Raw genomic sequence first — 12,291 nt, forward strand, 5'->3', positions numbered from 1 at the left:
TATATCACAACGTCAGTATCGATCTGCTGAAGAAAGAAAAAGAAAAAAAGAAAAAAAAAGAAAAAAAGAGAAAAAAACCTTGATGTTGTTGTGTACACTGTGTGCATGAGAGGGTAAAAAGTAAAAAAATAAAAATAAAATCCTCCCGCCCTCGGCCTCCCCGATTTTTCCAAAAAAAAGGACGATCATCTAGTAATTTTTTTTACTCGGCCTTATACAGTCCGTTTTGCCACTCTTGCCACCGGAGTCTTGGTCTTGACAGATTAGATGGCCAGCTATATAGCTAGCTGTCACTATGCATCTGTTTCCTTGGCAACTTTGCGTGACCATCCGTCGCTTTTTTTTTTGAAGCGGCCTGTGCGTCCATGTGTACCAGTACAGGTGTACCATCGTGTACCTGGTGTACTGTCTAACCAAATCATCAGCTGTGAACATGGTGAACCCACCCTCATTATTTCCCCTGTGGATATATATGCTACAATCATGATTGCATGTCACGAATATTATTGAAATAGCGAGAAAACTAACAAACAGAGAGAACACACACCGTGGCCATTTGAAAGGCCCGCTGCTGAAAGCGATGAGCTGTCTCGCGTACTACTGCCTAGTGTGCCACGCTGCTGGTCTGGTTGCTAATGCAGTCCCTATGTCCTGTAACTCCCGTGGCTAGGTGTTGCAAACCGGCCCGAGGGTCGAGGGAAACGGGAGTATTGTACTAGTAGCGAACGCAGAGAAAACGATTGCTGACGGACAGAGCTAGGGGAATAAGCAGAGGACGGATGATGGCAGCCTCACCCTCCACGCCTAGAGTGCCATCACGCTCTGACTCTGGTCAACTGGTGCTGCCGCCCATCCACGGAGGCACGCAGCGACAGCTTGCCAAGCCGGCCGGCGCCTCTCCGTTACGAAATCATGCAACATCGGGCACAGCGAGCAATGGGGGCAACCCGATGGTAGCGCTAGACACGGTACCTCGTGAGCTGCTGGCTACCCTAGCTAGACATCAGCGGCCAACAGCGATGGCAACATCGTCAGCAGCAGTAACAACAGCAGGAGGTACTGGAGCTGGGGACAGGAGTCGATTGGGCAAGAAACAGCACACCAGTTTAGCAGCAACGGTAGGGTACAGTACAGTGACGATGTACAAAATTAATAGATTACAACAATACCCAATACAAACCCACTTTTTCATGAACATTATCACCAGTGCTATGTCATTGTTTCCCCATTGTAACATCTAAGTAATCCACGATGCACTTCCAAGCACATGCACAGTTCATGTACCATAATGTAGCACTCTTCATGCATACGTTGCGGCACAGTGTTACAAGCCCAGGGTAGATGCTGCTCATGCAAATGCTGCAGATCAACTTGCCAGCATCTATATTGTATATTGTGCATGGATCACTCGTGGCATGTACCATTCCGGCAACATTGGCCTTCACCCCCATTGCAACTTGTCAGGGCAATTGGGCATGGTGGCCGGTGCAGCTACAAGTCATAGGTTGCATGACACGCAGACATGCATTCAGCTCTTGCTGTTGCCTAACTCCTGGAGCATGGGACAAGGAGGATTACTTGACAAGTGAGATAAACCAGCCATGCGCCTGTAGTGACTCTGTTAGTGATATCGCTACAGTGCAGGCGTTGCAGTACAATGTGCTGTAACGTTACACCAAGATACTGTTGCATGCCATGCCATGATGCACTGAACACTACAAACTCTGCTCTTGTCTGTTCAGTTTCTGCATGAGCTGACTACAATGTAGACAGCTCATCACAGTCCTTGAAGCCACTGTCGTTTAGATTATTCCCACTCAGTAGTGGTAAAAAAACTGCGCTGGCATGTTTGCCGCAAGATAACCTGGTTCAGTGGTCCTGCTGAAAAAGTTGGAAGGAGTTTTGATGTGCCATCTTCCTGGGTAGATGCTGAAAGACAGACTCTCCTATCCAGTATCAATCTTCCTTTGGAGAATCTCAGTTGCAAACAGACAAACCAGGACCGACTGAAGACTTTCATAGCCTACGGTCTGGTTACTATATTCTTTGGCATTATGTACCATGTCGACGGTAGTGAGGACAATGTGATGACCTTTATTGACTATGAGCTACATTGCAGTGGTTGTATTAGGAACGACGTGTTGTTTAGGTGTAGCTGTGTGTGTGTGTGTGTGTGTGTGTGTGTGTGTGTGTGTGTGTGTGTGTGTGTGTGCGTGCGTGTGTGTGTATATGAGGGAGGGAGAGAGACGGAGAGAGAAGAGAGAGAGAGAGTACTGATGATGTTCTCCCCATACTGCTTTTCACTGCCTCTCAGAGATCTAGGCCTGCTGCGGCGTGGAACTTCCCTGCTCAACGGGCACGCTTCAAGCATCTCACCGAGCAGCCTGTCTGCTTCTGCGGCGCCGGAAAGTAAGTGATTATCCTGGGAGGAATACATGATCTGATCAAGAGGGGGGGGGGGATGCCAGCCCCCAATAGTAGGGGCCAATACCCAGCCATACTGGAGACATTGCAAAATTCTTCTTCTTCTTTTAATTATAGCATCAAGTGTACAATCGATGCAGACATGGCCACACAACATTACGACGTTGTAGAGTTCTTTTTTTCTATTCTCTTTCGTTGACTGCAATATTCTATGCACAGTGTCGTATGTATTGAAGACGGTATACCGTGACTGGATTTGGTTCATGTTCTTCCTGGTGTCTTGCAGAGACGTATCGTTTATTTACGATGCCAGCGTACCGAAAGCGGACGGAACGAAGCCTGCCAAGGCCACACTGGCGTTGCAGGATTGCGGCAAGCAAGGGGTAAGGCGGCATTGTGCTGGGTGCCCTTTTGCACCGTTCTGGGGCTCTGACTTGTTCAAGACTCAGAAGTGCATGCAGTGGGTCAATGCTAACAATTGAGTAATATCTCACACACATATCCAGGCAGGGGCGTCGGACACGCTACGGTCACTACGGTATTGACCGCACCACGTTTTGCCCCCAGGTACCCCATGAATGAATCAACAGCACTGTTTTGGACTCGAATTTTCGAAATATTTCAGTCACTCCTCCCAACAAGTAAAACTGGACCTCAGATGGCTGACCGTACTTCCCTAAATTACCTTCCGACGTTGCCCCTGCTATCACTGCTATCAGCTAGTGGATCGATGTCAATGACAATGCACCTCACTGGGACTATTTGTATATGTACACTGTGGCTATGTGGGTATGAAGAGAAACACTTGGTAAGGAATGGGCCTCCCATTGCTTACCAAGCGTTTCTCTTCAGCCATGCATAGTCTGCACGTCGTTTGGTTTCGCGGCACAAACCCACACCAGCCGTACACACTGTGTTACCAGCCTTGCCGATAACAGCTCATGAACTGTGTCCTGTCATACTCACACCTGTACTAGAGCTGGCTGGACTCGCTGAATATGTGACGAGTTAGACCGCAAAACGGCTGCAACCATGTTTTGTAGTAAGACTTAGTACCGTGATCGTTAGAAGTAAACAGGACGTTAACTACACAGAACATTTCGACTCGCTTGGGTAGCTGTAATCAGCAGTCCAATGATGCTTGTTGCACTGAGGATACTGTAGTCTGTACAGTACATGTGCAGCAAGAGTGCACCATCAAAATGCCGCCACCACCCTGTGGTCATCAGGTTTTAGATGTGATCCTGTCTAGTGTAGGTTGATCAGACAGCATGCATGGACCTTGTACACATACTGCACATTGCATGGTCAGTCCGTACTCTGTTTAGAGCAGATGTGAGCTTCACACAAGAACATGTTACAACTCAAAGTTAACAGTGAGTTGGTCTAGTTCCATGTGTGACCTTTGTACACTCCAGGGTCCTCATCATATTAACTTATTCGCACTGTGCCGTACGATTTTCCTTTCCTTGGCTATAAAATCAAGAGGTGGGGTGTTCTCGCCGTGCTTTACCGTAGTACTGGATTCAGGTGACTGTATCTTCATTCCGTGTCTGTACATCTGTGTGTATGTGTGTGTGTGTGTGTGTGTGTGTGTGTGTGTGTGTGTGTGTGTGTGTGTGTGTGTGTGTGTGTGTGTGTGTGTGTGTGTGTGTGTGTGTGTGTGTGTGTAACTTATGTATGTGTGTGTGTGTGTATGTGTTAGGCGGAGAGCAAGACTCTAATACCGGATGACTATCATCTCTGCAAGACGACCGGTGTACTTGGCATTGACATCATGGACAGGTACATACTAGTATTAGGGTCCGGCGGATTCTGCCGGCAGAAAATTGGCAGAATTCGGTACTTTTTCTGGTAAGTTCATGTTCATGCATGTTTGGTATGTAGATAAAAAAAATGGAGCAGAATTCGAGGAATTGCCCGCCATAAGGTTTGTATGGTTCTGCCAATTTCACTGCTTTTCGAGCAGAATCTGCCACCTTTTCGAGCATTATCCGCCGGTCCCTAACTAGTATGCAGCTGCTGGCTTTGAATCACAGCACACTACGCATTACAATACGAAACACAGCACACAACACAGTGTGCTGTAGCCATGGTATTGCCTGTGTTGAGTGACTCCGCACCACTGCAACAGAAGATCACCTGGCAAGCGATTAGTTCCAAGACTCTTTAGCGGTGGCGTACTGGTGACAGAAGTGCATTTTGTGTGTCTTTCTGATATTGCCTCAGTGTGCTGAGGTGCATGTCCTAACATGTGTCTATTTTCTATGCTCTATGGCCTGACTGTACATGCAGTGATCATACTACGAAACTGCAGGAACATCCTCATCACTCGCTGGCCTTTCCCAGTCTGTAAGTCGCCACCGTGTGGCCAGTTATCATGTACCAATGTACAGCCTCTGTGTGCTACTCCGAATCTCTTAGTCTCCGTGCTAATCCTGAGTCTCTTAGTCTCTGTACTGTACACATGATACTGTTTGACTGCATGTACGTGTGTGTGTGTGTGTGTCATGCATGTCTCCGGTATGCTCCCCGTCGGGCTCTAGTTTTCTCTGTGGGTCATACAGCATTGAGCAATATGATAGGATGCAGGCACGTAGCCCGCATGGGGCACATGCACCCCCTAAGCATTTCGACCTAGGTTCGGCATACACATAATGACCATGAATGACATGCACCAGCCATCCTACACATATGCGGCCGTGCACCCCCCCCCCCCCCCTAAAAATGGGGACCTACGCTACGCCCCTGAGATGTATAGTTTGTGTTTTCACGGCTGCTGGGTTCAATAACGGTGGAGCTGATGCACTTGCTGCTGTTGTTACATGCTGTGTGCCATTCGGTTTCTGTTTGTGCTTGTGCCCATGCAGGCACCCAGCTGGAAGGCAACAGGTGCTGGCACTGAAGGTACGATTACATTCAATGTGTACATTTTAAAAATATGCACAGAGGCAGTAGAGGCAGTGTCTGATGATTGGTTCAGCCATGAAACTCTGACTCGTCACAACGGAATTTGCCAACGTTTTCACGGTGTGCCTTTGTGTACATTTAGTGTGGTGAACTTTTGTTGCACTACGTGTACTGGTTTATGATTCATGTACACTTTACTGGCCAGCATATGCATGTATGTGCGTGTACTGGCTAGCCTACAAAAAGAATAGAATGGGATACGGAGCTCCGTATCCCATTCTATTTGTATGAAGCTCTGCACCCGGTGCATTGAGCACTCTTTCGAGGACCACACCCAACTTTCCGTGTACTGGCTAGCCTATAATTATGTGATTTTCATCAAGTGGCAATAGTATGGTCATGTTTGCTTCAGGTACCCATACTGCATGATTGTGATCGTGCACTACTCCCGATCGTACCGGCGAACAGTACAGGGAACTAACTACCGCTACTGGCCCACAGTCAGTTCTGCAGCAAGGCGATCTTGCAACATGATGTGTTCTTTCTCCCTCGACTGGCCTGGGATTCAGTAACACTTTGCCTTTTCCTTATTGGTGTGCTGCAGGAAACTATGGCAACCATGTTGAAACAGGCAGCAATCGACGATGAGATTCAAATGAATGGACCGACACAGGTCAGTGAAGCCATGGTAGCAAGCTGAGCTTGGCTAAAATAGTTACAAGCTGCAAGCTTTGCTTTGCTGTGTAGTGTGTGTGTGTGTGTGTGTGTGTGTGTGTGTGTGTGTGTGTGTGTGTGTGCGTGTGTGTGTGTGTGTGTGTGCGTGCGTGCGTGTGTGTGTGTGTGTGTGTGTCTATTGCAATCGTTTTGGTAAGCTGTGCATTGTAAAACATTGCCAAGTGAGGGATTTCCCCTCCCATGGCCCTCCCCTCCCCCCCCCCTCTCTCTCTCTCTCTCTCTCTCTCTCTCTCTCTCTCTCTCTCTCTCTCTCTCTCTCTCTCTCTCTCTCTCTCTCTCTCTCTCTCTCTCTTAGCATTGATATGTCTGTTGTGTTGTTGCCAGGTCCATAATCTGTTGGAGTTGACGCGAAAGGAACAGGACATCTATAACGTCTGCTTCCATGAAGTTATTCGACAGGTTAGCTCAACTGTGTGGTGCACCTTAAAGTACTGTATGACATGAAAATTGAGTGAGTTTAAAGTTTTCACTGGTCGAGGGAGTGGAAAAGGGAAAAGTCTGAAGAATTGTTTTGACTGTCGCCACTAGGACTCGAACCAGGGACCTTGGCTTGAGGCCAGCGATGCTCCAACCACTGAGCTATGGTGTAGTTTAAAGTCTACATGATTTGCAACAACCGGCTTCCTACTTTATAGCGGGCGCAAAGGCAAAACAGTTCTCTACCATTGCACACCCGTCTTGTTGTGCAGGTGAGCGTGGAGTGCGTGGAAAGAGGGCAGATACTGGCGGATATCCGAGATCGCTACACCAAGCTACTAGCCAGAATACCCGGCCAAGTGCTGAGGTGAGACCAGTAGATAGCCAACTGCAGTACGTTGCTTGATCATGCTTCTCATCAAGTCACCGATGTACATGCTGTCAAGTAATATACATGTAGGTAATGCCCTTGCAGAGGCTGTCTTACACCTTAAGGAGGATAATGCTGTCGTCACAGTGTCTTATATGGCAGAGCATCTTGTTAGGCCTAACCTATGTCACATGACTTGGTCACGTACTCACATGTCCTAGCCACATTACCTAGCACTATACACATGCCCTGTGTTGTTGTATGACCTATGTCACATGACCTATGCCACATGGCACATGTCCTATGTCACATGACCTGTGTCCCATGATCCGTGCATGTCAACTCTTGATGCAGCTTGCACGAGGAACTGCTCGCTCAGCGCTCCCTGGACCGGCAGCTTGCGTGCGAGCTGCAGAAGTTCGAATCCGAAGTGGCGTTTCTCTCCGAGTAAGAGCTAGTGACTTATCCCCGTGCGCGCGTGTGTGTGTGTGTGTGTGTGTGTGTGTGTGTGTGTGTGTGTGTGTGTGTGTGTGTGTGTATCATCGTGCCACGCAATTGTATCTGAATAAAGTATTGTCTACAGTGAACCTTCAATGTTGTGGCCGTGCCACAGCACCAACCCACTGTGCAATGGCATAGTTTGTACAATTGACACTCCACACGGCCAGCTGGGTACGGTTGTGTGCCTTATAGTCAAAGATGAAGTGAGATTGGTTGTGCTGCATAGTCAGAAGAGTACCTTGATCATGTACCTACCTTTGTCCATTCCATTACTCACGCTGCAGGAAGCTAAAGGATGTCAACACCCATGATAAATTTGTGCAGCAAGAAGCCGACAGCATCAAGGCAGAGGTTAGTGACATCAGCAGAAAGTGCACTGGGAACATGCAAGCTGTACATTGCTGAGGTTTTCTTACATCTCACATTCATCTAGAATCCAGCTTGTTTTGGGTAATAATGTGTTAGACTCGAAGCACTGTAAATGAATTTGTCTGTCCGCTCTTCTGCTGTCTGTCTTTACTGCGATGACCACCAGCTGGCGCATGCTCTCGCGGAGTCCCAGAAGAATGCACAGTAAGTGCCAATCGTTACACTCGTCATGCAATAGACGGCAGAATAGTGCACTGCACATCCTGTGTTCTCCTTCTGCCAGCTGGATTGACTGTCGGCACACGATAGCTATGCTGGTATAATATCGGTTCACATGCCTCGCTGGTGTTGTCTTGGTGCACACTATGAAAGGGCAGGACTGAGTATGAGAACATACTTTGGCCCATGCCACATATAATATTATGTTGGTTCTCGGTCCTGGCATTGTTGGTTAGCCTATGTGGCATCTTGCCGACCGAGTCGCTGCCAGACAGAACGATCCGTGCCAATATTGGAGTCTGTGTTTGTATCCAGTGCCTGGACGATACGTGTGTCCACTGACGTGTGTGCGTGTGTGTGTCCACTGATGTGTGTGTTTGTGTGTGTACGTGTATGTGTTTGTTTGTAGCTTGTTGACGGAGTATCATGAACTGTACGAGCTGCAAAGACGGCGCTTGGAGAATGAACAGGGTAGGTAGTTTGTCTTGCCACTCTACTCTGTGTGTTCAAGTACAGACTGACAGGCGTACTACGTACTCTGCAGCTTCACAGTGAAGGTTATGCCCTGTTAGGCCAGGGTCATTCAAGTACTGATACAGGATTCCTGCATGGATGGAATGCATCTCGGACCCCTGAAGCTCAAGCAGACACAGCATATGGCTGCGAGTTGTATCAAAGCTAGCAATGTTTTTAAATTCCAGAATAGTGGTATTGACTTTGCCGATGCGTGTAGAAAGATTGAACCTTTGGGAGCAGCCGACCCGGCTTGCAGTGCCATGTCCATGATAATGCTCCCATGCCATCAATTCTGGCAAGCGGTGTAGGAGAGTTTACTGGTCCGAATTCCTACATGATGCTATTTGTTGAACTCGGATGGGGGGGGGGCCGGCCAATCATAAGATCATGGTTAAGAAGAAGGACAAATAGTAATTGGTAAGAGCTATGAGTAATGGTCCACCAATGTTGCCAGGTCGTGCCCAGTACACCAGATAGTGCGACACCTGGGCACAAAACTGACAGAGAATCTTGACATTCAACAACCTGACACCCAGCTCCAACACATATCCAGAGTGCAAATCAACAACCTTCCAACTTGGACTAACCCGAACCTTTTAAGTTGGAAGGCGGTTGGTTTGCGCTTTGGAGATTAGTTGGAGCTACATATAGGTAGGTGTCAGGCCAAGGTTGAATGTCTCAGTATCCTGTCAGTTTATGTCTAGTCGTCACACTATTTTACTCTGCATGACCTGGCTACATTGGTGGAACGTTAGTTATACAATCACATCAATGATGTAACCCTTGCCAATTATTATTTATCTTTCCTCTCATTTATTAGTTGTCTTTCCGCTCATATATGCTTGTTGACATTTTTCTATGCCTGTTGCAGCAAAGTTGCTAACTGAGAAAGACTTGTGGCAGAAAGCAGCATACAGCCTTGCACTGAAAGTAAGTCTGCAGTAGAAGTGTGTGTCGCAGTGTCCGCTAGGCTTTACACAAACATCCACCATTACTATGGGTAGCTAACATGGTGGTGTTTGGGATCCAGTTTCTCACCAATGCTGCCAGAGTGTTCGATTTTCTTTTGAGTTGATCGTGACTGAGACCTAGTGCGTGCACGTGCCTGTTGCATTGTATCCTGTACATCCCCTCTACATGTCTGCTTTCATATTACCCCCCCCCCCCCCAAACACACACCCTCCCCCCCCCCCCCCCCCCCGTCAATCGGAATGCGATCTTTCATGTGTACATGACTTATCGATGTCCTGTACATTCGGCGTGTGTATAATATATGTGTGTGTGTGTGTGCCTCCATGTGTATGTGTGTGTGTATGTGTGTCAGGTGACTGATGAACAGTGCTTGCAGACGTGTAGACGACTGCAGCTGTGCGAGCGCTGCTGGTTCAAGCTGGCGATGCGCTTTGCCATCATGCTCTCCGATCACGATATGGGAGAGGTACGTTGCTGTCAGGACTGGAGAGTGTGCTTTGTAGAGGTTATGCGAATGTCATGGTGGTGAATTAGCGGGACCACTCATTGGTGCTGTGTACACAGTGTGTGTAGCGCAGGGTGTGCATCACTGTGCGGGTAGAGGTTATGTGAATGGTACCATCATGACGTCATATGCTTGTGTGACAGGCCAGTGCCGGTGATGTCGCTGAAAAATACACGCGTACCTCGAATAATGACGTAATTGCCATGAGCATGGATCTCTGCGGTGTGCTGCGATTATGTGTGTATGTTGTGTGTAGCGATTCAGTATCTGTGTTGTGTGTTGAAATCCTGTTTCTGTGCTGCGTGTTGCAATTCTGCATCTGTGTTGTGCGTTGCATAGATCCGTACTCTCCTGGAGCATGTGCATATCTGGCAGGCGAAGATCACAGCGATTTGCCGACAGATCGACCGGCAGGACGACTTATACGATAACAAAGTAAGAGTTCAATAACTTTCTATAGAGAATGGACCTGTTATAGCAATCATGCCTCTATAGAGAATAGACCTGCTATAATGAAGTCTCTGTGGAATGCGGACTTGCTGTAGAGATGAAGCGTCTGTAGAGAGTGGACCTGCTATAGGAGGAGACATCTTTATGGATCATGCCTCTATAGAGAATGAACTAGCTATGGGGATCAGACCTCTATAGAGAATGGACCTGCTATGGAGATCAGGCCTCTTTAGAGATTGGACCTGTTCTAGAGATCAAACATCTATAGGAATGGGTCTGCTATAGGGGCCAGGCTTCCCTATAGGGAGTGGATCTCCTATAGGGATCAGACCTCAATAGAGAATGCACCTGTCATAGAGGCCAGGCATCTATTGCGAGTGGACCTGCTATAGGAACAAGACATCTATATGGAGCATGCCTCTATTGAGAATGGACCTGCTATAGGGATGAGCCATCTACAATGGATCGTGCCTCTATAGAGAATGGACCTCACATATGGCCCATACCTCTGTGGAATGTAGACCTGTCATAGAGACTGTACATGTACATCTATAGGGACTGGTCCCCTATAGAGAATGGACCTGCTATAGGGACCCGGCATGTAGAGGAATCAGGCCTCTATAACTAGACCTGCTATCTCTTTGTCTGTCACCAGTTAATCCCATATATAGGATTAGACTTCAAGACGCATTTGCAGCCTCGAAAAAGGTCGAAGTGGAAGCAATGTTATTGAAGATGCATTTTGATCTTTCCCACAATGCCTCTCTATATTTAAAATGAATGAATAGAGGTTACTCACTGGCTAAGAACCCCGGGAAAGGTATCTGTGTGCAATTATTGCTGATGAATTGCAATTACAAGTGGTAGAAATAGACTAGGAGTGGAATAGATGAATATTAGCACCATCCTAGCATTGAAGTAGTATTGTAAAGTGCTCGCAGATCAATATGAACTAAAGACACTACATGTTTTGGGCATTTACTAAATCAGGTGTGTTCAAGTATGTACACATATTAATAGTGGAATACTCTTTTGGTACTAGCCTAAGAGGTGCTTCTTCTTTAGCCATAAATGCATAGAATGTTTTTGTTAGCTCCATATGGGCTATATCTAGGCTTGGATATTGCCAACTATCGTTTTTATTGGCAGGGGAAACTGGGAAGAACAAAACAATTTTTTAAGAGGCCAAATCCTATATATAGGATTTTGAAGATTCTGGACACCTTTGCACGGGAAGGCCTGTTACAGAAAAAGTAAAGCCCTTGTGCTGGTGAAACATGGCAGGCATCATCTCTGATAAACACGGAATGCAGACTCCAACAGGTTTTTGAAGAAAGAACTTTACGTTGTAAGGTATGATCTACCCTTTCCCAAAAATTGGGAAAATCCTATATATAGGATTTGACAGACAAAGAGATAGAAACCAAATCTGAGAGACTGGACATGCACTGAGTCAATCAAATAAGTACGGCTGCTCTTGCCCGGTTATCTTGTTTTGTCGTGACAGATGCGAGAAGTGATTTCTTCTATGCAGCATTGGGCATTGCAACTCTCTGCCAATGTCGTGTAAGTTACCAAGTTACATTGTACTGTCAGTTTTGGGAGTGTGCTGACAAATCTATGTTTGTGTATGACCATGACCACTGCGACAATGTGCAACTCTTCGGCTGCTCGCGCCATATTTGGTGATACTTTGTGGTTTCAGCTGCACCTACAGTGACTGACTTAGCAACCCTGAAGGGGAAAATTCTCCTCAATATCAACACTAATCTGCCATGAAGATCACGGAATGCATCGATTTCTCTCTCATTGTTCTTTGTGGGTACGTTGTTTCTTTAGAAAAGGAGATGGTTTGGTGGAACCTCCTGACCAAGAGTTCTGCAAACGTCTCCTTGTCGATACC

At 47.0% G+C, this 12,291-nt stretch overlaps 1 protein-coding gene across 1 annotated transcript in view; it reads left to right on the top strand.

The window, feature by feature from the left end:
• The first annotated feature begins 483 nt into the window (after positions 1-483).
• Positions 484-12,291, top strand: part of LOC135810270 (uncharacterized) — a 29,063-nt gene continuing 17,255 nt past the window's right edge. The window contains exons 1-18 of the mRNA XM_065323753.1: positions 484-1,118; positions 2,315-2,409; positions 2,711-2,807; positions 4,130-4,209; positions 4,720-4,776; positions 5,295-5,331; positions 5,939-6,007; positions 6,394-6,468; positions 6,759-6,853; positions 7,211-7,303; positions 7,642-7,708; positions 7,893-7,930; positions 8,355-8,416; positions 9,333-9,391; positions 9,786-9,899; positions 10,278-10,373; positions 11,896-11,954; positions 12,228-12,291. The exon at positions 12,228-12,291 is cut by the window's right edge and continues 15 nt beyond it. Coding sequence (XP_065179825.1) covers positions 780-1,118; positions 2,315-2,409; positions 2,711-2,807; positions 4,130-4,209; positions 4,720-4,776; positions 5,295-5,331; positions 5,939-6,007; positions 6,394-6,468; positions 6,759-6,853; positions 7,211-7,303; positions 7,642-7,708; positions 7,893-7,930; positions 8,355-8,416; positions 9,333-9,391; positions 9,786-9,899; positions 10,278-10,373; positions 11,896-11,954; positions 12,228-12,291 — 1,596 coding nt within the window. The 5' untranslated portion in view covers positions 484-779. The remainder of the gene's footprint in view (positions 1,119-2,314; positions 2,410-2,710; positions 2,808-4,129; positions 4,210-4,719; positions 4,777-5,294; positions 5,332-5,938; positions 6,008-6,393; positions 6,469-6,758; positions 6,854-7,210; positions 7,304-7,641; positions 7,709-7,892; positions 7,931-8,354; positions 8,417-9,332; positions 9,392-9,785; positions 9,900-10,277; positions 10,374-11,895; positions 11,955-12,227) is intronic.

The sequence above is a fragment of the Sycon ciliatum genome, chromosome 1 (assembly GCF_964019385.1).
Source record: "Sycon ciliatum chromosome 1, ocSycCili1.1, whole genome shotgun sequence".
NCBI classification, from domain to species: Eukaryota; Metazoa; Porifera; class Calcarea; order Leucosolenida; family Sycettidae; genus Sycon; species Sycon ciliatum.